The sequence below is a fragment of the Brassica napus genome, chromosome C6, assembly GCF_020379485.1.
Source record: "Brassica napus cultivar Da-Ae chromosome C6, Da-Ae, whole genome shotgun sequence".
In the NCBI taxonomy this organism is placed as follows: Eukaryota; Viridiplantae; Streptophyta; class Magnoliopsida; order Brassicales; family Brassicaceae; genus Brassica; species Brassica napus.
Genome location: NC_063449.1, coordinates 2,001,874 through 2,027,412, shown reverse-complemented (window position 1 = coordinate 2,027,412; position 25,539 = coordinate 2,001,874). Strand labels below are relative to the sequence as shown.

The 25,539-nt window shown below is 37.9% G+C and overlaps 1 protein-coding gene and 2 long non-coding RNA genes across 15 annotated transcripts; all 3 read right to left on the bottom strand.

The window, feature by feature from the left end:
- Positions 1-9,434: 9,434 nt before the first annotated feature.
- Positions 9,435-11,650, bottom strand: LOC106381102. Of its 3 annotated transcripts, none has more exons than XR_001276471.3 (6): positions 11,296-11,650; positions 10,936-11,031; positions 10,571-10,727; positions 10,365-10,445; positions 10,188-10,286; positions 9,435-9,775 (listed from the first exon to the last, which is right to left on the bottom strand). It is a non-coding gene; the product is annotated as an uncharacterized LOC106381102 (long non-coding RNA). The 3 variants fall into 3 exon arrangements; XR_001276470.3 differs by having other exon boundaries at positions 10,193-10,286; positions 10,964-11,031; positions 11,296-11,649; XR_001276469.3 differs by having other exon boundaries at positions 10,193-10,286; positions 11,296-11,647.
- A 1,712-nt stretch (positions 11,651-13,362) lies between these two features.
- On the bottom strand, positions 13,363-14,615 carry LOC106364692. The gene is made up of 4 exons (XR_007325255.1): positions 14,287-14,615; positions 13,785-13,841; positions 13,653-13,704; positions 13,363-13,554 (listed from the first exon to the last, which is right to left on the bottom strand). It is a non-coding gene; the product is annotated as an uncharacterized LOC106364692 (long non-coding RNA).
- Positions 14,616-16,610: 1,995 nt separating this feature from the next.
- LOC106350766 (DNA mismatch repair protein MSH2) lies at positions 16,611-19,601 on the bottom strand. 11 transcript variants are annotated; one of them, XM_022705142.2, is made up of 8 exons: positions 19,350-19,601; positions 18,979-19,260; positions 18,770-18,896; positions 18,494-18,687; positions 18,107-18,375; positions 17,939-18,015; positions 17,467-17,589; positions 16,611-17,005 (listed from the first exon to the last, which is right to left on the bottom strand). In XM_022705142.2, exons 2-5 carry the CDS (start codon positions 19,117-19,119, stop codon positions 18,235-18,237), a joined length of 603 nt encoding a protein of 200 aa, XP_022560863.1. In that variant the 5' UTR covers positions 19,120-19,260; positions 19,350-19,601; the 3' UTR covers positions 16,611-17,005; positions 17,467-17,589; positions 17,939-18,015; positions 18,107-18,234. The 11 variants fall into 11 exon arrangements, with proteins under 11 accessions (XP_022560863.1, XP_022560864.1, XP_013646068.1 ...); XM_022705143.2 differs by having other exon boundaries at positions 17,467-17,586; XM_013790614.3 differs by having other exon boundaries at positions 17,467-17,586; positions 17,672-18,375.
- Between the last annotated feature and the right edge of the window lie 5,938 nt (positions 19,602-25,539).

Genomic DNA, 25,539 nt, shown 5'->3' with positions numbered 1-25,539 from the left:
ACTGAAACAACTTTGGAGTTTCCACTCCTACACAACAGGGAATTGGGAAAGGTGGAAGAGGTGGTTCCTAAACAAAAGGAGGACCAAGTCTCTTCTTATTTAAACATTCAAATAAACAACTAAACAAATACGTAACCCATGATTACGTAGAGACCAAGTATTTCCGGTTTGGTATCTTCTCTCGGTTTGATCTCCGGTTCTGCACATCTGATTTGGTCTGGTCTGTGACGTTCTTTCCTGCGGTTGCATCATTACTCCCATCCCCAAAATGAATCTTGTCCTCAAGATTCAGAGAAGGAAAGCTTAGTTGTAACTGACGAACATCCTCCCAAGTTGCATCCTCCGGTGGCAAGTGAAGCCACTGTACCAACGCTTCTTTACTCCCATCAGTGGTGACCTTGCGAAAGTCTAGTATCTTCTCGGGGGTGAGACGCAGCAACCCATTGGAGCGAAGAGGTGGAATTGTACCTGACATAGGTGTATATGCGCCCATGTGTTTTTTGAGAAGAGAAACATGGAATACTGAATGGACACGGGTCCCGTCGGGTAGCTTGAGACGATATGCCACGGGTCCGATACGAGCTTCAATCTGGAATGGTCCATAGTAGCGTGTGGAAAGTTTCTGGCAAGTCCTGCGGAATATGGTGTGCTGACGGTACGGTTGGAGACGCAAATACACCCAATCACCAACGTCAAATGAAATGTCTCGGTGCTTTGTATCTGCGGCTTGCTTCATACGGTTGTTAGCTCGTTCCAAGTGTTTCTTCAAGTCAGCAAGCACCGCATCTCGTTCAGCCAGCTGAGCATCGAGTTCTTGATGAGTTGTTGTGCCACGTTCATAGCCAGGTAGAGACGGGGGTCACGTCCGTACACGGCTTTGAAGGGTGTTGTTCCTGTTGACGCGTGGTATGTTGTGTTATACCAATATTCCGCCCATGGCAATAAGGAACTCCGTTGTTTAGGGCGTTGGTGGACAAAGCAACGTAAGTATTGCTCGAGCCAGCGGTTAACCACCTCTGTTTGTGGGTGGTAGGCAGACGACATACGTAACTTTGTTCCTGAAAGACGCCACAATTCTCGCCAAAAAGAGCTGATAAATACGGGATCACGATCACTTACAATGGAGTTGGGAATTCCATGGAGCTTGACGATGTTGGTGATGAACAGAGAGGCGACTGATTTCGCTGTATACGGGTGGGACAAAGCAATCATATTGGCTGATTTGGAGAGGCGATCAACGACGACCATGATAGAGGTGTGATTTTCTGACCGGGGAAGGCCGTCAATAAAGTCCATTGACATCTTTGTCCAGACTTGATCGGGAACTGGGAGAGGCTGGAGGAGTCCGGCCGGTGAAAGACTCTCATACTTTGCCCGTTGACAGATGTCACATGCTGCCACATACTCCTGGACTGATTTCCTCATCGATGGCCACTAAAATTGCTGAGCTAAGCGTTTGAATGTGCGTAGCGCACCTGAATGCCCGCCTGTAGGTGTGGTGTGGAACTCGTGCAGTAGAGTGTTGATGAAAGGGGAACCGGGGGAAATAACAATTCGATTCTTGAAGCAGAGGATCCCATTACGGTGGAGGTAAGGTTTTCCTGGTGCTGCATCCGCCTGTTTGCTCAGATTCTGGAGAAAGGGATCGGTGGAAACAGCTGAGCGGAGGTCATTCCACAAGTCTGCGTGTTGAGTGAAGGTAGCGTTGAGACAGGGGCTGTCTGATCTCCGAGAAAGGGCATCAGCTGCGGCATTGGCTGTTCCTGGCTTGTAAGTAATCTCATAGTCATAGCCAACCAACTTTCCAATCCACTTCTGTTGCTCTGGCGTGAGGATGCGTTGCTCAAGTAAGAAACGAAGGCTTCGCTGATCGGTTTGAATTGTGAAGCGTCTCCCCATAAGGTAAGGCCGCCAAGTTCGAATGGCAATCACAATAGCCAACATTTCTCTTGCATATGTAGACCAGTTCTGCTTCGCCACACCCAATGAGCGACTCATGAAAGCAATGGGGTTGCCGTGTTGAGCAAGAATAGCACCTATGCCCTCCCCGGAAGCGTCGGTTTGGATCACGAACGGAGCAGAGAAATCTGGTAAGGCTAGTGTTGGGTAGTTTTCATGGCTGTCTTTAGTTTGTTGAAAGCTTCTTCCGCATTGTTGGACCACTCGAACTTGCCTTTCTTAAGGAGATTCGTCAATGGCCGTGCAATGATGCCATAATCTTGCACAAACTTGCGATAATATCCCGTGAGGCCAAGAAACCCTCTCAATTCGGTGATAGTTGTTGGAGCGGGCCAGTCGAGCATCGCCTTGATTTTTGACTGATCCACCTTGACACCAGCTCCCGAAATAATGTGGCCTAGATACTCCAACTCACTTTTACCAAACTCACATTTCTTATGCTTCACAAAGAGTTGGTGTTGTTGTAGAATCGTAAAGACAAGGTTCATGTGTTCCAGGTGCTCCTCCCATGTGCGGCTGTAGACGAGGATATCGTCGAAGAAGACAAGGACAAACTTACGCAGATGGCTCCGAAAAATAGAGTTCATCAACGCCTGGAATGTCGATGGGGCATTGCACAATCCGAAGGGCAACACTAGGTATTCATAGTGACCGTTGTGAGTGTGGAATGCTGTTTTCAGAATGTCTGGGACATGAACTCTGACCTGGTGATACCCTGCAGTGAGGTCGAGTTTGGTGAAGATCGTGGCGCCATGAAGTTCGTCGAGCATATCTTCCACCGTGGGTATGGGGAATCGATCCTTGATGGTTGCTTTTGATACGCCCAAAACGGGATCACTCTTTCGGTAAGGTTGATATGAACTCAGATCCGAGAGGATTGAGAACTGATGGATCGAGGGGTGACACTAAGGGTTGCGGAATAGCCCAAAGATACTACCAGACTTCGATCGTTGCCGGATGTGACGCACCGGTCCAACAAAAGAAGGATCGAAACTTGGAGATAACCTCACCAAGAAACTAAGAAGTGTTCTAAACAAAGAACAATGAGAGAAACTCATAAAAAGGGAAAAACAATCTGTTTTATTTCGTGGCTCTAAGGCCTTATTTATAGGATTACAAGTTGTAGAGATCCAAAGAAAAATGTGCTAAAAACAAGACATTGGAAATAGAAACAAAGACTTGACTAAATAAAGTCTTTGACTGAAACTTGGACTACCTCTTCATATAGCCACGACCAGGACTTTGAAAGGTGAAGAATATACTCCTGATATGGGCCAAGACATCTCCCTTTGAGGCCTGGTCAAAATCCATCTTTTCCCTTAGCCAATATTTATCGGTTTCTCCATTTGGCCCAAACAAGTTCGTTTTTGAATCTTTTTGAAAACCATCAAGCCCAATGCTTTCTTGAACATTTAGAACATGAATAATAACCTTTGTCATGATTGAATTGACCGTTGGTTCATCAGAAAGAAGGTTAGCCATTTCGAGCTTCTCGGGTGGTCTGAATTCGCGAGAACTGAAGATCACCTGATTTGTAAATAGCATAACTATCACATATGAACTCCGTTTGATCTGATTCTTCTTCAAGGAGCTCCGTAATTGAGTTGAGAACATTCTACAAGTGATTTCATGCGTAGAAGCCTCGTGGTTTGGAAGATATGAGTCAAACAATGAACATATATCTTTACTGCTTTCCATGATCAAGCCATGCATGCCTGTTTTGCCCGGTGCGCTACCCCACGGCACATCATTCCCTCCCTCTTGAAAAGGATTTGACCTCAAATCCATTTCACCTCTATCAAAAGGAAATGAATCAGAGAAAACGAATTTTAAAATCATATAAAATTCAATGAAGGAAAAGTATGGACAGAAAGTTCCTTGGACTTTTGGACTTATTTTCCTCAAGTACTTCCAGTTCCATGTCCCTGATACATAAGAACTTTGGCGTTCACCAGTGTTTTCTCCCCTTGGGAACTGATCATACTTATCATGTACTTTCAAAACAACTAGGGAAACCACATCAAATATGCGAGAGAAATAATCAAAGAGTTTCTCTATCCTTAGGACATCAAGAACATGATCCAAGCTCTTAGGATAATCATCAAAGAATGTCTTGTAAACCAAGATGACATAAAAGCTCAAGACAACACAATTTTCAAACATTGGTTTCAAATTATGCCAAGGTTTATCAGTTTCAACACACAAGTTATCAAGCTTCAAAACAGAATCAAAAATAAAATCGGTTTCAGCTCTATGTGATTTTTGTTTCAGCAACTTCTTAACCAAAAATTCGTCCAAGGCACAAGTGGATGCAAATAAATTACCAGTGATCAGTTCATGTCTATAAGGGCTCAGATTAAAGTCATTTTCTTTGAAGACAGATGAATCAAACGATTTTCTAGCACAAAAATCAGACTGTTGCAAATCAAGCTCAAATGACTTTTCAAGATGATCAAAACTTTTGCTATGTTTCAAAAACTGATCAAGACTCAAAACAAATCCAAAATGGATGTCATTGCCATTTTGAAAACGTTTTTGATCAAGAATTCCGTCAAGTTCAAATTTCTCAGAAGAATGAATCATGTTATCAAAAACAGAATTTGAAACACAAAATTCTTTAACTTTGTCAAAACCAAAACGATTTACAACAGGAGAACTGATCTTAACAAACATTTCAGGCAGAGAATTAAGTAAATAAAGTTTCTCACAGTGCTTTTTAGGCAAAGGCGTAGAAGTTGTGCCTGGATCAAAGCAAAGATGTTTCTCTATGATGATGGATGATGTGCTTGGTGCTTCCTCATCAAAGATTGGATCAAGCTCGTCTTCTTCATCAAATATGGGACTAAGATCATTGTCCAAGGGTCTCCTAGTCTCAAGACGTGGTCCTTGATGTTGGTAGTTCAATGGTTCTTCCTCAAAAACCTGTGAAACTAGAACAAGACTACTCGGATGCTCCGGTTCAAAACAGGTTAGTCCATTAGTCTCTTCATTATCAATATCAAACATAAGATCAGGTTTTGGAGAAGGAAGATCACATTCATCCTCATAAGTGATCCAACTTTCCATTAGCTCTTCATCATACTTATCAAAAATTGGTAAAGAATCTGAAAAATCTTTTAGATCTTCAAGGTTGTTTTCAGATTTACCTTTGGGTTTTTCACTGATGAAAATTGATGGCTCAGCTACTGGGGCACGTGTGGGTGTGCTCTTCTTTTGGCTCTTGCTGACGTCCTTGAGGGCTTTGTCCACACCCTTCACAAAGTTATCACAAAATTGTTGGACATCAAACTGAAAATGTTTCCTTTTTGGATCAGCTTCGCCTTTGGACGTTTTGAACTGCTCTTTGCACCTCCTGTTCGGCATCTTATGTGGTCTTCTTTGGGCTAGTCTTTCCTGCACAGGAACAAAATCATCAAAAACATTCAATGAATTTTGAGATGAAGATTTAAAGTTAGCCTCTCGCTGGAATTTCTTCTTGCTACTTTCCTTGTGAAGACCAAACATCTTTATCCTGAAAAATTACTTAACACAAAAGGGTTTACAGATAAAATAATCCTCACACTCTCAAGTGTTTAATCTCACCCACACAAGTGTTTCTCTAAGATTTTAGTGGTCACTCAAGAGTCTCCTCAAGGTTCTAAGAGAACAAATCAAGAATCCCAATGGGTAGATCCAAAGCGAACAAAGGGTTTTTCTCAAGATAGATAGATAAGAGATTTTTGATTTTTGAAATCCGTTTTAACCACCTCAAAGGCTGGATTTCTCCTCAGCCAGCAGGCTTTCTCTTCCACCACCAATCTACAAAACAAACTTTGAACTTTTTCTATTTTTTTTTTTTTTTTTTTTTTTGAATCAAATCGTAAATCTTTTTTTTATTTTTTTTTTATTTTTTTATAAATGGATGGTAATGAGGGGCCCGGATTCAAGAAATGAAGAAGAAGAAGTGTTTGAAGAAGATGGAGAGATGAGAAGATGGAATGATAATAGAGTTACCGGAAGAGTGGCTCTGATACCACTTGATACGCCCAAAACGGGAAGGATGGCTTTGGCCGGGTGTTTGATATGAACCGAGAAGGCGATGGCACTTCTGGAACTGGAATGGAATGAATGGATCGTCAAGAGATGCGGAATGACTCTTGATATACCACGATCTAAGGCTAACCACCTAAGAAACGATGAAGGTGTGTTGGCTAACCACCAAACGACACAAAAGATGATTGGCTGACCACCAAATCAACAAGCCGGTTCAAACCGATGAACTAGCTAAGAACTCTCTCTCTCACTCAGAGAAAAGAAGAACCGAAAATAAACAACCAAAAATGAACTGATTTTATTCATCAAAGGGACTACATATTTATACTACTTGTAGTCAAAGAGAATTAAAGAGAATTGTGGGAAAACAAGGCATAGAAAATAGAAACATTGACTAGAATATTATTAATGAGTCAAAGACTCAGTCTTCCATGCAGATTAGTCAAAGATGACCATTCGGTTCACGTTCTGGTCAAGGAAACCCTTCGGCTACTGTCCAGGTTCATCCGAACCAGATGGATGCACGGGGTAAAGATAAGGACGCTTGCGGGACTGTCTGGATGGTCCGCCAGATAAGAATGCATGTCCGTCTTTGGTTTCTTCACGACCCAAGCTAAGTCTGGCTCGACCGTGGGTTTTAGAATGTCGAGTTGGTCGGGGAAGACGGGTTGTGGTTCGGTCGGTTAGGTCGTCTGGACGTGGTTCCAGCCGAAGCTCCAATCGGGAAGCACGCGGGACGGCTCGGTCAGTCTGATCAGTACGGTCGGATGAACGAACCTCGGTCAAATTGTTCAGAACGTTCTGATCTCCATGCTGGTTGGCTCCAATGGACTGATCCACGAACCAGGGCACATCAGCTTTGTTCAGGGCGCGATAATCAGTGCAAAACCTCCATGAACCGTCCTTCTTTTTGACCAAGAGAACCGGCGATGAGAATGGGCTCGAGCTAGGTTGGATTAAACCGGACTGTAACATCTCATTTACTTGTTTCTTCATCTCCTCCTTCTGGAAATGAGCATACCGGTATGGTCGGACGTTAACCGGGTCAGAGCCTTCTTTCAATGTGATGTGGTCCTCGATATCTGGCGCCGGTGGTTTCTGCGTCAGAGTCTTGAAGATGCCGGCGAATTGTGTGAGCAAACGCTGCATCTCGATGGGTACCACTGAAACGGCGTCGGTTGGCGTCTGAACACTGACTGCGAAGCAGGCCTGGCCCATTTGTGCGTCTTTCGCAATCTCCTCCGCATGGGCTTGTGCGATCTGTCCATGTTTCAAGCCGTGGACCCTTCTACGTTTTCCAGCCCAAGCGAACTCAAGAGTCTGGGCTTTCCAGTCGCAGAGAGTTGGGCCCAACAACGACAGCCATTGAATCCCTAGTACGAAATCCAGGCCGGTGAGGGGAAGAACGAAGAAATCAGTGGTGAAATCGACGCCGTCGACTACTACCTTGAGTTGTCGGTAAACGCCATTACACCGAAGAGGGTAGCCGTCTGCTACTCGCACCTTGAATGGTTTTGTCGGTGAGATTTGAAGGTTCAACCGATGAGCCAGTTTGTCGCTGACAAAATTGTGTGTCGAGCCGCTGTCGATGAGAGCTACAGCACGGTGGTTATTGATTTCCAATTGGGTATGTATGGTTTGAGGTGCGTCCCAACCGGTGAGTGCTTGTAAGGTTATCTCGGGTTCCTCTTCCTCCGGCGAGCTTTCATCATCATCGTCTGCATCCTCTCCTTCCATGAGTAGGAGCTGTGATTTGCGACACTTGTGGCCCGGTGTATATCGTTCATCGCAACTAAAACAGAGCCCAAGGCTTCTCTTCCGTTTGAGCTCTTCCCAACTCAGGCTTTACGCAATCGATCGGATCATCTAGATATCCCTTCAACACAACATAGGTTTCTTTGGTGCCGCTGGTCCAGGTTCTTACGGCTCTTGACTCGTGTTCGTGTTCCGAAAACTGCGCTGCGAGTTGTTCGCAAACCTTCGTGATCTTTGCAACTGCTCATCTCTCATCCTAGCCAACTCAATCGTTGATTTGAGGGGTTCGCGGTTGGAACATGCGGATACTGTCTGAGATTGAGTCCTTGAGCCCACCGATGTAGGTACCTGTGTCCAACCTGCGACCTTGTTCTGCAGCCTTTCAAACTCCCTCTGGTAATCGCGTAGACTACCCGTCTGTCGGATTTTCGAAAGAGCCACGTCGAAATCCTCTGCAGCAGAGGGTCCAAAACGTGCCCATAACTCTTCTTCAAACACTTCCCACGTGATCAGAATTTCTTCTTCTCCGAGGGTTTTTGATGTGGCTTGCCACCATTCATTAGCCTCGTCTTCCAAGTGGTATGAAGCAAAGTTGACCCTCTGATCCACTGGTATCTCTTGATAGGCAAAGTATTGCTTCGCCTTGCTTAGCCACGTAGTAGGATCTCCTTGCTGGAATTTTGGGAATACCAGCTTCACATGTCTATGGTTGGGTCCTTGTGTGAAAGGAATGGTGTTTTCTCCTCTTTGGGTGGAAGCCGCTGGAGGACGATTCTCATGTCCTCTGTTTGCTCCCGTCACGCTCGTGCCTCCTTCATTTTGTGCACTGGCCCCGTCTTCACGGAAGCTTGATATGGCTTCCACCAGCATCTGTTTGAAAGAGTCCTCCATTCCGCGAAACTTCATAGCTAGGCATGGGCATAATATCCGTAACCCGAAATCCGAACTGAACCCGAACCAAAAAACCCGATCTGTATCCAGTCCAAAATGTAAATAATATCCTAATGGGTCTTGTAAGGTGGTACAAAACATATCTGAACCCGAAGTGTTATTAACCGAACCCGAACGGGTAACCCAAAAAATCGAAAAAAACGAAAAATCCGAAAAAATATCCGAAGAAACCGATCCGAATGTCTAAAATAATATACAATATAATTATATGAAACATGAATATATACTTCAAGTATTCAATTTCATATTTATTTTGATATGTTATCTAACAATAAGTATTTAAAATATATATAACTACCTTAAATACTTAATTATATATAAATAAATATATATTTCTTATGTTTTACTTTTAAATTTTAGATTTTATTTTGGGTATATCCGAACCGATCTAATATAACCCGAATCCGAATGATATATGATTACTTTATGGGTTCTATGATGTAATACAAAACCGATCCGAACCCGATGTGTTATATCCGAATCCGACTCGTACTTGCAAATTTACTAGAATGGGACCTAGGAAGTGTTATAAAAAAGAACCGAAATCCGAAAAACCCGACCCGAATGCCAACGGGTACCCGAACGCCCAGGCCTATTCATAGCCATCACCTCGGTGAGCTTCGCGACTTCGTCTTGCACCAGGCCTAGACCTGTTTCCAGGTCTGATAACCTCTCCTTGTTGCTTGCCATAACCCTAATATAGCTTCAGGTTATAGCAAAAATGCTCTGATACCAAATGTTGGTCCCAATCAAAGCATGAAATAAAGAACGTAAACAATTGTAGTTTTGGGTAGAATAGTCTACCTCTTTTTGGGTTTTTCATTTAATAAATAGAAGAACTGAAATAACTTTGGAGTTTCCACTCCTACACAACAGGGAATTGGGAAAGGTGGAAGAGGTGGTTCCTAAACACAAGGAGGACCAAGTCTCTTCTTATTTAAACATTCAAATAAACAACTAAAGAAATACGTAACCCATGATTACGTAGAGCCCAAGTATTTACGGTTTGGTATCCTCTCTCGGTTTGATCTTCTCCGGTTCTGCACATCTGATTTGGTCTGGTCTGTGACGTTCTTTCCTGCGGTCGCATCAGTTGAAGAGGAAGGAAGTTTAAAATCAATTGTAGATCAAAACTCTTGAAGCGACTCGTAAAAACAATGAAAAATCTCAGTTGCCAAATAGACAGAAAAGGAATGAGGTTTGATGAGAGAATAATGAATTAACAGTTTTATAATATGTATTGTGGAAGTACTGAAGCAGAAAAAAAAGATCAAGGAAGACATTCTAATCAACTCCATAAACATTTAGAGAAAATATTTTTTTTTAGAAAGCAGAGAGATTTTGCAGCTATCTATACTCATGCTACAAACTTCAACTTCTTAGTCATCGGCTTCCTCATGCCCGATTATACAAAGTTGAACATATGAAAGGAAGTTTCTAATATGCAATGAATCATGATGCGTAATAACAAAAAAAAAACAACCACTGACCAGACCTCTTAACTACCATCCTAAGCATCGTCGTCATCATTAAACTCTGAGATTATAATTGAATGGCCTCATCTTCCTTTCGGCCTTCCTCCTTAATATCTTAACAAATCAATGATTGGTCAGCGACTCAAATAACAACCAATATATAAACTGACACTCGTTTGGAACTTGTTTTACCCGGTATTTGTTGTAGTCTTTCATGTTCTTCACGTAGTCAACCTTGCACTTTTCAGCCTTAGCAACATAAGGTGCCTTCTTCTGAATTATTGTGAAATGCAAGTATTAGATTTAGTTTAAGAACATGTCAACTGAGATAATAACACAATTATGAGTACGTTCTGAGAGAACGTATAGCATTGTCTCCGGTAGATTTAATTTCTAACCTGTTTTTGCATTCAAATTCAACGCCAAAGTGCCAATCAAGATCAAGAGGCTAAGTTACAAAAGAACCTTCAAAGTGAGAAGGAGCCACTCACAGCAAAGCAGCAATATATTTGTTCCTTAGGATTCTCCATCTTGAAACTCCTACGGAAATATTACCTTTGGATCATAAAAAAAAGTCTAGCATTAGCACAAAGGTAGAAACTATAATGGGGAAATCAATAACTGACAAAAAAACTACTCTTCTAACCTTTAGTAAATTTCAAAGTAGCTAGATGAAAAAGTTTTGGACAGCCAAAAAGTTTAATCCTTGTAAACTACTGAACACATTAAATTGAAGAAGCAGTAGCCAGTAGGCAATGATTACATGAAAACGAAGAAGACACTTGTTTGACCTTTGTTTAGTTTGGTTCCTTTGCAGATGCTTTGCTACGTCCTTCTCACTTCATGGGCTTCTTGACACCTAAAGAGATCAATAGGCAACATCATTAGGAACTCTATAATTTAGGTACATATTAAAATCACTAACATAGAAAAAGAGACCTGAGGATGTAAACAATGCAAACAATTGTTTGGCTCAGTAATAAAAAATCGACATGTGAACAAAACAGAATGCAAACACATAGTAAAGAGGAATCATGGATATAATCAGGTAAGAAAATCTAAGGTGGAGGAAAGCTTATGATTGGGATGATAGAACTGATGAAATTCACTGGGTAGGACTTACGTTTTTATAGGTGAAGATTCTGAAAAAAGAAAGTAATAGAGGATGCATTCGATGAGAGATTGTGTGAGGTGTGAGGTGTGGAGAACAATTATTACTGACTCCATTGAAGCTGACGCTTCGATTCATTCAAACTCTGTAACGTTTCAAGATTTTTCTGCCGGCAAGAAGAACAGAAGAAAAACTTAGGGCTCGAGAAGTTTCGGTGACAACGATTATCTTCAAAATGGACCAATTAAATTTCTGTACTGGCCCGTACAAAAAATAACACATACACAAATGATAAAGCCCAGTAAAAACCCACCAGAAACAAAACAGAAACAAAATTCGTTCACCCAGTGACACGTGTGGAGCTCTCCTTCCCCTATTTTCTTAAGTGGCAAGAGCAGAAGAGAATCACGGTCTACTTTATATTAATACTAGAGTCGGCCCGCCCTACGGGCGGGATATACTTTACTTGTAATCAAAATTATTATTTTTTATATGATTTGTGTTTTAGGTTTACATTTGCAAGAGATATATATTAGATATACTATTTTCTTAACTTAAAAACTTATTTTTACTATTAGCATAATCTCTCTCTCTCTCTCTCTCTCTCTCTCTCTCTCTCTCTCTCTCTCTCTCTCTCTCTCTCTCTCTCTCTCTCTCTGTTAGTAACCAAAATACATAAATATATCAGTTAAAGAGTATTTAAAAATGTTTAGCTTACTTAACATTTAAGGTGATATTAACTTTTATTGTGTATGTTTTGTTATTCTTTTTATAGATCATGATCATCTTAATATTAAAATGTTCATGAATACATAATAGTTTCACATATTTCTCTGTTTATTCTACTGTAATTATGATAATTTTGATAATAAGTAAACTAATTTTTAATACAAAAATCTTAGATTATATTTTTTCTTATGAATATTTTTAATATATATGTCTTTGATATTATATTATTATGTTTTGTTATTCTTTTTATAGATCATGATCATCTTAATATTAAAATGTTCATGAATACATAATAGTTTCACATATTTTCTCTGTTTATTCTACTGTAATTATGATAATTTTGATAATAAGTAAACTAATTTTTAATACAAAAAAATCTTAGATTATATTTTTTCTTATAAATATTTTTAATATTTATGTCTTTGATATTATATTATTAATTATGTGATAAAATATTATTTTAGGTTGATGTCAAATGAAATATTATATATATATATATATTTGAAACTATTGTTTTTCTTATCGTATTAGTTCTTGTTGTTTTTCTTTGTTGTGGCTTTTGTCAATATTTTGTTAGTTTTCTTTACTTTAAGTCTATTAAATACACTCTATTTTTTCAACAAAAAATACACTCTTTTAAAATTTTCGTTGGTCTTGCTTTTTAAATTATAAATGTTTTATAAAGATTGAGATCTAATAATTCTACATGTTTCATCCTTCTACGTTTAACTTTCATCACATTATCATAGAAATATTTAATCATTAATTGTTATAATTTTTGATAAATCCTTTTTTAGAACTTGAACCTCATATTTTTCCGTATGTAGAAACACTAATGAACTTTAATAAAATCTAGAGACGATAATGAAGTTAATTTCATAATCCTCATAAATATTTTATTCAGACGTTTCATGACTAACATAAACCATATGTAGTTCTCGTGTAAATAGCATATCTGAAAAGACTTGGTTACTTTAACGAAAGTTATGAAACTAAAACCAATCTCCGTCATCTTCCGCATTAACTCATAAAGGGAACAAAAAAGTTTGACTTTTGTCTTCTTCCAGCTTTGCGATCTTCAACTTTTGTGATTCTAATAATTTTCTGGTGAATTTGATTTAAAGTAGTTATTCGATGGGTTAGGCCGGCCACTCGCGGTTGCTGTCGTCCTGTTCGGAATCCTAGGAATCATTCCAGTTTCTTAATGCGTGTAACCGAGTCGACGGCGATCGCTACAATTTCCTGATCTTATCTTTGCTTGCACGATTCTTTGTATATATACTGTTACTCATTTGATATAAGACCATAATATGAACCCTTTTGCACCCCCAATTAATGTATACTGGTGAATTTACGAAAGCAAACTTAAGTTCTCCATTAACTTTTCCAATATCATTTTGTACACCAATATTCATCGTTTCCAAAAGCTAACTATATATAGATGTTACGGGTGCAGCAGAAGGTGAAGATGAATTGAAAAGGATGTCAACCGAAGACTCTGATGTAGTGTATGTGTAGATATGAAGAGGTGCCTTGAATGAGCTTGCACATATCATAGTGAGTTACAAAATAAGTTAGATTTTATGGTGAAGTTTGTATATGTTTAAAGGTCAAAAACAGAGAAATACAAAATGTCTTACTGAAACGGTATTTGGTCTTTGGCTTGTGATTCAAACGCTTGCCTTCACGTATCTGTAGTAATTTTTTTTTAATTTAAAAGAACTTATCAAAAACATTTAGAGATTTCCAAAGGTAAGAGCAAAGAGACTCACTATTGTTATCTCCTGTAGACAATATAGTGCCGAAGCTTCTTCACGGATATTTGGTTCCTGCTGGTTTTAGAAACAATCAGTATCATAGAACCATAGGACATAAAGAAATATACAGATTACAGACTGAAAATAACAACAAACCCCAATTAAACAGATCAACCAAGAACTTTTAAACACACAAACATAAAAAGGCAAAGTAAAAAAAAAGAAGAAGACAAAGTTCTGGTTCAAAAAAGAAGAAGAAGACCACAAAGTAAAAACAAAAAACTGAGACTTTGGATGATATCAAACTCACGTATCAATCGGCCGTGTAACCATCATCAAATTAATTCAATTTTAAATTAAAAATTCAGAAACAGAAAAGAAGAATAGCAGAACCCAAAAAAAAGATCTCTCTTCTTGTGAGGAACTATAACACTAAAAATAGAAAAAGTATATGATTGAAGAGATTGATAGACTGGCGCGGATAGAAGAAGATGGTTTCGAGATGAAGAATACTTACCTATTTATATTCTTAGTTAGACAGCCTCACCATGATGGAAGATCGCATTCAAGGCTAGATCGTGGGTGTTTGAATTAATAAAGGATTAAAGACGATGAATAAATATCTGGGTGCGTTTCAGTGAACCAGACCAAGATCAAAAGTCGCCTCAGTTCCAAAGAACAGAGAAACCTTAAATTTCATCTTTTGCGTAAATCACAATTAGGGTTGAATCATGTGGTCTATCGGGCCGTTAGACAGGGTAAAAAAAAAAACAGAATAAGCCCAATAAAAATATAATCGCTAGTTAATGAAACGCTAAGTTTTGTATAGAGGACACGTGTTGCGTTTTCAGCTTTCTAGTTTATGACATGGAATCCTATGTGGCATGTCTAAGGAGAGAGGAAACTGTATTTTATATATATAGATACTAGGGTCGGCCGCGCTACGCGCGGAATATGAGTTATGTGTGATATCAAAACCATAGAATCGTATCTTATTTTTGATTATGTTCTATGAGTTCTTGCAAGAGAAATATATTATAGTATTTAAGGTTTTTAAGAATGTTGGTGTGTAGAGAATATATGTTAGTTTATTTTTAAGATTTTAATAGTTTTATTAAATGTAGCTGGTTTTTTTTAAAGTTTGATGTGAAGATAATATTACAATTCTTTAACTTAAAAGATTAAATATTCTGAATTATATAAATAATTTTTGTGTACAATTCAAGTATAACTTTTTCTTATTTTTAAATATTTTGAAACGATCATTTATATAATTATGGTCAATACTTTTAGTGTTTATAATAAGTATTGCATATCTATTTGTATTCTTTATTTTTGTCATCAACTTAAATAGACTCATACTGACTTTGTAAAGCAAACTGGATGCTACGCATCCATGTGAATGACGAAAAACGGCTGTTGCCTGACATTGTGTGCTAGACTGTCCCATTGTATTCTATATTTACTAAATTGTATATTAAGCGGTCAGTACGCGCTCTGCGTGGAATGTCTATTTTCTTATAAAATCTATTGTTGATTTAGAATTATTTTTATATATTTGCAATTATTTTATAATTGTTTACAATTGTTTTTTATTCTTAAAAAATATATTGTAAATAATTATTTTTCATATTTTTACAATCAAGTTCTTATTTGTTTTTTAGAATTAAAATTTTGTTAGAGATATCTTAATGGTAGGGACTATAAGAATGTTTGTTGGTTTATTTTCAAGAGCAGTTAAATTTTTTTTAATTACTGTTCTGATATATTTTTAATTTAATTTAATGCATGGGTGGACATCAAATCTCCGATCGAGTTCAGTTTATGTCTATTTAAATATCCGATCGAGTTCAGTTTATGTCTACCGTTTAAATTATGTTTATTTTACTGAAATCGAAATATATTTTAAGATCTTAAAATTCCAAAACAAAAGTAATACAGATATATGTTATATTAATGTATAACTAAATAAATAAAACTATCATGGAAATTATTTTAGTTTGAATATTTGAGTGGAAAACCCATTAAATATTTTAGTTTTTTGAGTCTTTTTTTTTAATTATTTCAAACATTTACTTTTGATTATTTTTAGATACTTTCAGGTATTTTAGCCAGCTTCAAGTATTTTTGATTATTTTAGATATGGATTCTATACCTTAAATTAATTATTATATTTAAATATATAATTATGATTCAAAAATATTTGGGCATATAAGGATATATATATATATAGGAGGGTCGCTCTCAGCTCAGAGGGAAAGATGTGATTAGTAGGGTAAATCTTAGGGGTGTTCAATCCGGTAAAACTGAAACGAACCAAAATAGAAAAAAATGGTTTTTTTTTGAACGAAATGGTTTAGATTTAGTAGTACCGACCGAATAAACCAAATTAGTGTTATTATTTAAGAAGCCACAATATATTAATATGGTTCGGTATATAAACCGATCCAACTGAATAAACCGAAGAAACCGATTAACTAAATATAATTATATATATATATATGAGTCTGTAAAGTTGACGACAAAAAAAAAAAAAATATATAATTTATAATAAAATTAATAATATATACATAAGCTTTATAAGTTCATATTAGTGGACATGTGTAACGTCCGTAATTCTTTCCACTGGAAATGGAATTGATGATTGGGAACACCAAATGGACGTGTATCTATGGTGTATCATGCAAATAACTTGTTTTCCATTTTGTAACGACGTTTTTAAATATTACGTCAACCCTTTTTTAGACTATTAAAGTTTAGAGACTGGTATCCTCGTAAAATGACAAACAGAATTTCCTTAATAATGGGGAAACATATTTTTTGAAGTTCTCGGTCAAGAAATAGAAACATATTTTAATCTTCGATTTGAAACAATTCCAATGAAACTGGACAAATATAATTGTTGACACTAATTGATATCATTCTCTTGTAAGACCACCATCATCTATACATATTAAACATTCCTCAAACTGACACTACACATTCAGAGGTCCTTTCAGATCATGTGGGGAGCGCATTAGTTACTGGTTGTATGAATCTTCCAACACATAAGCTAAAACAACACTACGCATTGATCCAGAAATGTTCTGATCATTGACTTGAAGTAAGCTTTCTTGTTTTCAAAGTCCTTCAACCTTGGTGCTTTAGAATCATTGAAAGGGACTTCTCCAATAATCTTGGACTTTTCCTAACAAATGCACACGGCAATGTGATGCAATATACCTCAATGTGCTAACCTGTGAGAAAGAAACCACCAAACCATGATCACACAGACACAACTCCGCAAAGGTTAAGATGTGAGTTTGCTCGGATGAAACTGAGTTTTAGGTATTTTCTTATGTAATATAAGCCAAGAGAATGGAACAGTGGACACAAAATACATCAGAATGATGAGGAAATGTGTTTTCTTCAAGAAACATACTGAAGCTGACACCAAAATCAATGGTTGTAACAAAAGATCTTCAATAAAAATCAAAGCTCCGAGAAAACAAACTAAAAGACATGAAAATTTGAAGCACACTTAGAGTTTACTAAAAGTAATTAGTTTTGCAATGCGAAAATCTTCCTGTAAAGGAAAAACACTTGAGCATGAAAAATAAAAGATGATGTACAGTGCAATATCCTGCAATATTTTACGGTAGGACAACGCCGCAATAGTCTGATCATTGAAGTGGTGAATTAAGGGAATCGGTTTTACCTTTGATCATAAGTTCTTTCTTTGATTTTTCCACGTCTGCTTTCTCTCCTCGTCCTCCTTTCTCTTTATGGCGAGTTTCACCATGAAGTTTCCTCATTTTTAGTATCCACATATTTGAACCTGCTAAAAGACAAAAAAAAAGAAAAAAATATATTGAAAGTGAGAAGGTATGATAAAAAAACACATTTGGAAGAGGAAAACGCACAGAGGAAACAGTGTGTCTTCAAAGGAAGAATCAAGGAGAGATAACAATAAGCATTCCTCACAACAACCATATGGTTCAGAGAAGTTGTGTAAGAGATCCCCACGACAACCTTTAGTTTCTCTACCTATGCTTTTCATACGTAAATAAGCAAGACGGCTAAACAAACTAAATCATGTTGACTAAACACCAATGATATTTTAATAATGCAACTGCCATATGTAGTATAGGGAAGCAGATTAGTTATAAAGTTCTTATTGAAGCATGAACCTTGAGTAGACAGATAATTGTATGCAAGAGTAGAATATCCATGACTGCAGGATTTGCAAAATCAGTGAAATCATAGGCTGCCAAATCAAAACCAGATGCATCCATTTATTTAAGTAATATATATGCCCAAATGTTCTTCTCGTATTTAACATGAAAACAACAACCAACCACGGGGTGACCGGTGAATCAATGCACTGAAGTTGGATATGAAATCTTGGGGACACACTCCCAGCTATTCCAGTCAATGGATTGTTGGTAGTACGTTTTTTTTGAAGGAAGTAGCCTTGCTGTTGCTATCAAGTAAACTGCTCGCATATCCTAGCATTTTTTTTCACTTCTGCAGCTTTCTCTCTTGCTAGCGCCACTACGCTTTCAGGGAAGTTAGCAAACTCAGCCACATGGATCCCTAACCTCTGGTCACATGCCCCTGGTTCAACCTAACCAGACAAACATAGACATCAAAACATTATATTTTAAGATTTGTAAGAAATTCAAGATTCAGCGCATATGAAGCTTTTTTGGGAAAGAACCAGAAGCTGTTTGGTTAAGGAAAACCTTGTAAAGCATGGTGAGTTTGCGGCTTTCTGTATCAATGTGTGCACTGACATGGAAGTTTGCAACGCCAACGATGTTACCTGCAACCTCAGAGCTTGCTTGAGCCAAGGCAGTAAGTTCATGGAAGTGAGTAGCAAACAGAGTAAGAGCTTTCTTCACTTGTACCAGATGCTCACATATAGCCCATGCTAGACCTGATACATTCACCAAGATAATGTTAACAACAAATCAACACAACAACCAAATAAAAGAAGAGACGTTGCAGTTAAAACTTACCAAAACCATCATAGGTTGATGTTCCACAGCCCAATTCATTGATTATTATCAGTGATTTATCGGTAGCTCCTTTTAAAATCAAAGCGGTTTCAAGCATTTCTTGCATGAAAGTAGGCACTCCACGCAGCTGAAAAACATGAAAGTTAAAAAGAAAACCTTTTATACAACTCAGCGGTTTCAAAAACAAAGAAGCAGAGAGTTAAACTCACTTGGCAATCGCCTGCTCCTACACGGGCAAAGATACTGTCTCTGATGGAAACTGAAGCTTTATCACAAGGAACAAAGGAACCAACTTGAGCCATCAGCACAGTCACCCCAACCTGGCGAATGAAAGTGGACTTCCCTCCCATGTTATTATTTGAAACCAACTCTCTCCTCTCATCTTATGGATCCCACATAAGCTCTCCACCACGCTTAAAGTTCCTAGCCTCCCAGTATCACAGCAGCCTAGCTTCCACAACCGATGAACACTTCAAATCAGAAAAAACACCCTAGAAATGACCATTGAGAGAGATGAGTAGAAGATCGAGAATAACAGAGAGATGAAGAGAGCAAGATCTCCAGAAAGGGGAATACTAACCTAGCAGAGATTTCGCCCACGGAAACGACGCATTGAAGGGCTCGTACTGGGCGTCTGTATTAATGTCACTAAAGTCGCGATCCTTTACAAGATGATAGAGAACGATCAATCGTCATTATAGCTGCTGAACTCAAACTCAGATGAACAAAGGAGACAATTAGGGTTAGCGCTTTCTGGTCTTATTCGAGGGCTTAACGGATGAAACAAAGCCCATTTTTGCCAAAAATAAAAGAAGACCGTAAGGAGACTAACTTAATGAAGCGCATCGTTTTGTTTAAAGTGGACAGGTGTTGCTTCCAGAGTGCATGAATTGATGACGTGTCATCCGATGTGGACACCCCCAGGAAAGAATCAAAGTGTACTTTATATATAAAGATATATATAAATTGTTTGGATTCATATGTACCATTGAAAGGGGTCATATTTGTATTGTTAGTGGGCACTCAAACAAAACATGATTAGTTGTTTCCTACTCTACTCTGCACTTCGCACACTGAAGATCACATTGTATACCTCTTGTGTGAAGATTTTTATTTACGGATGACCAACCTGAAACAATTTGCCATAAGAAATGTTTAATCTTGGGAGGGCAACATATTTTCCAGGAATAAGATTTTATAGCAGTAACCTTTGGACCATAAACTAGTTGTGTCCTGATTTTACCCGAATACAGTCTTTCCAATTAATAACCAGATTTCACTGTGTATATACCATTTATTTTGTAAAATTCCATCCATCTCGGTCATTAATCTGGTTTTGACTCAATGGTAAAGTCTCGATTATCCTGGCATCCTCGAATCCACCAAGTCACAGATGACCAGTGTATTTCAAGTCCTTATTTTCTTATTAATGAGATGATCGAATGTAAGATCAGGAAACAAATTATTTGAGTTCATGTTTGCTGGTCTCAGACGAGTGGTTGGGAGCCATAGGTCATTTCATATTGAGATGGAAGACCTTGATCCCACCTTTTTGATTAGTCATTTGCTAACCAGAGATCCAGCTGATACAATATTGTGACATCCATTAGAGGGTGAGTACGATCTAATATGTTCCAGAGAAGATGCATTCTTGAAATACCTACCCTTGAAAACAAGGTAGTAAGCTTCTCAATCAGTCTCCAAAATTGTCTTCTTAACATAGTTGTATTGAAATTAGTAAGTTCCTTATATCCTAATCCTCCATAATCCTTGTGCTGACATAATTTATCCAATGATTGATGATGCATACCTCTCCCGTTTCAACCTGAACTCCACCATAATTGGGCAACTGCACTAGTTAATTTTTGTGTCACTGTCTTTAGAATTCGAAAATAGGACATGATGTGGTTTGGTAGAGTAGTAATCACTAACTTTATGAGTACCTATTTTCCTCCTTTTGTAAAAAAAAAATTGATTGTCCATCCATTTACTTGGTTGTGTATTCTTTTCTGGATAAAACAAAAAAAATTGGGTTTTTGGTCCTCCCAAACTCTCTGGGATCCCTAGATAAGATCTCATCACTCCGATATTTTGAATCCCTAAGATATTTCGTAACTCCTGCCTAATTGGTTCCTCAACCCCGTGGCCAAACTAAATTCATGATTTTTGGAAATTAATCTATTAACCGGACATTCCTCGCATTTCTTCTGTGCTTTACAGAACAAAAGACTATCATCCGCAAAGAGAAGATGAGATATTTATGTACATGCCCTTGTTACCTTTAAACATGTCACTGGTTTTTCCTCGCTGCTTTCTTTATATTCGCAATCAATGCTTCCGTACACAATGAATAAATACGGAGAATCACCTTGTCTGAGTCTTTTTCGTTGGGTAATAAGCCCTCTTGGTAGTCGATTCATTAAAACTCTATACTGAACTGAAGATATACATTCCATCATAAATTGAACTCATCGAGAATCAAAACCCATATTCTCAAGAAATGCCTGTACAAGCACTCATTCCGCAAACCGTGAAACATTTCATGAGAAATAAGGATATTGTCTGATATTAACCATCCTGCCACAAAAGCAGATTGAGTTTCCGAGATTAGACATGGTAAATACATCTTTAGCCTTTGACATAAGAGCTTTAAGATAATATTATATCCTATGTTGCACAGGCTTGTCTGTCTCTGTTCTGTCATCCTCGTGGGCCTCGCTGTTTTGGGTACCATGCAGATATTTTTAATATTCAACCTCGTGTCCATTTTCTAGATCGTAAGAACGTATTCACTAGGTGAAGCAGATCCTTTTTAATGATATGCCAAGAATACTGAAAGCTGCCATCCCATCTGGTCCCGGAACCTTCTCTGGGTGCATCATAAACAACACATACCTCACTTCATCTTCTGTGGCCTCCCTTATTAACCATCAGTTCATTTAATCAGTAATGCTTGATGGGATATCAACCAGGAACTCCTTAAAGTCCACAGGTGAGGTAGAACTAAATAAATTCTTCAAAATATTCCACATCCACCTTTCCCACCCCTTTATCCTCTGTTATCCGTTGTCCACTTTTATCATGAAGTCCCGAAATTTTGTTATGTGCTTTGCATTGTTGTTTTGTTAAAGCATGATAGAACTTTGTTTTTAAATCTCCCATCGTGTGCCACATATTTTTGTGTTTCTATTGCCAGTAATATTTCTCATCTTTGTAAGCTTCTTGTAGTTTCCTTGAAACATCAATAATTTCCACCTTCGTCATGGCATCGTTTGTTTGTACTTCCTCTAAAGCTCTTTGGAGTTCCAAAATTATGTACTTCCCATATGGAGGATTGTTTTTCCTCCATCTTGATATTTCATGTCTGCAGTTACTCAATTTAGTGACACAACTCCTCTTAACATCGCCCCCCCCCCCCCCCCGAATCATTCCATCCTTTATTAATCCAATAAGCTGTCTTCCCCAATCCATCTTTTATCAAACCAAAACTTTCCTCATCTTCTGGGCACCTTATCCTCGACAGTTGCCACTATTGGTATGTGATCAGATCCAACCATAATTAAATATTATAAATAAGAGCATGGAAACATGATGTGTCAATCTTCATTTGCTAGTGCAATGTCCAACCTGCATCTTATCATTTATTTCCCTCTCCTCCCTTGCCACAAGATTATGTTGCCCAGAGACGGAAAGTACAACAAACCACAATTCCTAATCATATTGTTAAATCCCATGAAATTTGATGAAATTCTTAAAGATCCACCTTGTTTCTCATTGTTTCCAGATATTTCATTGAAATCCCAAATGATGAACCATGGCTCCATATGAACCATGGCTCCATATGAACCAGTCCATATCATGTGAGTCATTTTTAAACATGATCCCTAAACTTTGTGTTACAGGATGGGGATCAAGGTTGGCAAGATGGATGATGGAAGCTTGATGGATCGACCAAATATATGATCGGGTGGGCGATATGAATGGAATGCAGGATGTAAACCTGAAACAAATGCAAATGCGATGAGATGTGGTTTATACTAAGAAAAAAGTAAGATAAATAAACAAAGGATGGGATGGAATCAGGCTGCTGGACGTGTATCTCTCTCAGCCTGATCAGAAGATGATCGAAGTGGATTGAAATGGTGCTTTGCTTGCTAGATGTGTATCACTCTCAAGCTTGGCAATTGGGTGGGATGGACGAAATTGATTGATAGACACCACAAAGATCTGTGGAAGGGATCTTTGATAAGCATGGTTGCTCTGGAGCTGTTTCTCACAACACTCTAAAGACTTAGAACAATAGTTTTAAGAAAACTAGAAAACTGAATATTTCATAATACTTTCAAGATGGCGTGATTTACAATGAAACAAAGACTAGAGATTTATAGGCTCGACAAAGGACTCTCTAACAGTCTGAAAATGACATAAGGAAAGAAAATAAATCGAAATAAAAATCTTGGATGAAAAGGCTTTGATGGCTCATGAAAACTAGCTTTTAACTCGATTTGTGCCTTCAAAATGATAACTTGGATGATCTTGTATCTGGACAACTTCTGGACGTCACTACAGGAAAAAGACGTGGTGTATCATTTATTTATCTTATTAATATCATTTTTGAATGACATAAAAGAATTTACATCAACTATATAAATGATTCTGAAAATGATGACTCTAATAGTTTATAAAAGTTATAACGATTGATGCAATTACTTTCATCATTTATTGTAACCGATGTTAATATGTGTTGTTTATATTAAATGATGCTAAAACCTGTATCACTTAAAATAAATGATACTAATATTTGTTTCGGTTACAATAATTGATATTAAATATTTATATCAACTATTAAATTGATGTAATATTTATATCAGTTATAAATAAGTGATTCGAAAATTAGTATCAATTTTTATAAATGATTGTAAGAAACTAAGAATTTTATGTCATTTATTTAAGTGATGATTATGTACGTGGACATGATCTTCAAGCCTTCCTGAAATACTCCTTGGTCTTAATAGAAGAGAACATGACCGTTGGTCTTGGGCAAAAATCTGTAGAAACTCCTCCAAAGCATTTAGTGTAAATGTTGCCATATATGGAATGTTGATGGAGAGAGAGATCCGCCTCATCTCCTGAGTGCTGGTGCAGCTAAGAACTTCTTAGATGTCTTCTGAATGATCTAAACTGTATCCTGGTTTCCATAGATAGGTTTGGGTCATACCAAATCAAATTGGTTGGAAACTTTCCCAAATTGATGTCGGTTTGGCTGGTTTTAGGAAATTGATTGCATCTTGGTTTTTTCTTGACCAATTCTTCTGATTTCGTTCTTTCTGGAAAGCTAAGACATTAAAATTGAAGCCCGTGCTTGATTCTGGAGAAGACCGCTTTATGGTTGGGCTGAAATCCACCTCTAATGGCTGATACTTGCAACTGGACGGGCTGGGGAACCTCCGGTTTGTAAAATTCATAACTTCTTCCTCCGTGAAGCTTTTCTTGTAATTTCAAGCCTCATTGATTCCTTGATGAGTTATCCTTGTTTTAAAATTGTATTCATGGAAAGATACCTTCTGTTGCTGGTATCTCCATAATGGCCGGTTTGGATGGTTTGGTGAAACTCTGGTCGAGCTGCCGATTTGACGACCGCATCAAACGACCGTAGTGAATCCTTTTACAATAACCAGGGTGGGTCCTTTTTCAATAACCTTATTCAAACCCAGGGTATGTACATGGTTTTTTTTTCATGTAAGACTCTCTTAATGCATAGCAATAACATGTTGTAATGTTCCATCGAAAAACGTGATAATGTATTTACACCAGATTGATCACTTGTTGCAAAGTATAGAGCTATTAATTAGACCTCTGCGAATAAGTCAGTTCCATACAATACTTGATCCACTGAAGATTGTAACAACATTATGATGACATAAGACCATATAATCCAGTTGCCAAAGCAAAGCATATTATTCATTTCAAATGCATCAAGCAATATTTTCCCATACACCATATGAGAACTACTAGCAAACCATGAAATTAAAAAAAAAAAAAAACTAAAGCAACATATGCTCATAAAGCTTATTGAAAATTGAAAAAACAGACTCAGCAAACACCACCACCTTTTTACATTGTTGTATTCCATGGATTAATGTTACGGTTTTGGGTTCTCCTCTTTTGGGGCTGAGGGGTGCTTCTCATCCTCATGTTTCACCTCTTCCTCTGAATTGGTTGTGGTCTTCGAGAGAGTCTTCTTGCGAGGTATTAATAGCGCTTGAACCGTAGGCTTTTATGTGGTTCCTTCAGCCACGCTCATTGTTGACTTAAACAACTTCTTCTTTCCCTATGATTCTTCGTAACCTCTCCTTTCCTCTCATGATTCGTAAAGATCACGACATGGCTCCCCCTGCTCTTGTATCTGGATTCCTTGTTGAGACATTGTGGGAACCGAAATTCACACTGTCGATTTCCGTTTAAATAAGGAAAGTTAGGAAAATCCTAATTTTCCAAAGGTCTCGGATCTCTGCTAAACCACACGCCAAGCAATCAGAATACAAGAATGAAAATGATGAAAATATAAAAAATCGTAAAAAGAGAGCAACAAAAAGTCTTATTCCGAATTTGCGTATGAGCGTTTACAACAAGGTAGGAGCCTCGGCTACCAGAGTTGTCGGCGAGTTCCCTAGTTCTAATAACATAAGACTGTAGAACCTAATTGAGTCGCAGGTCGAAATAACAAAAACGGAAAGTTGCCTAATTGCTCTAAGTGTTAAGTTTGCTCT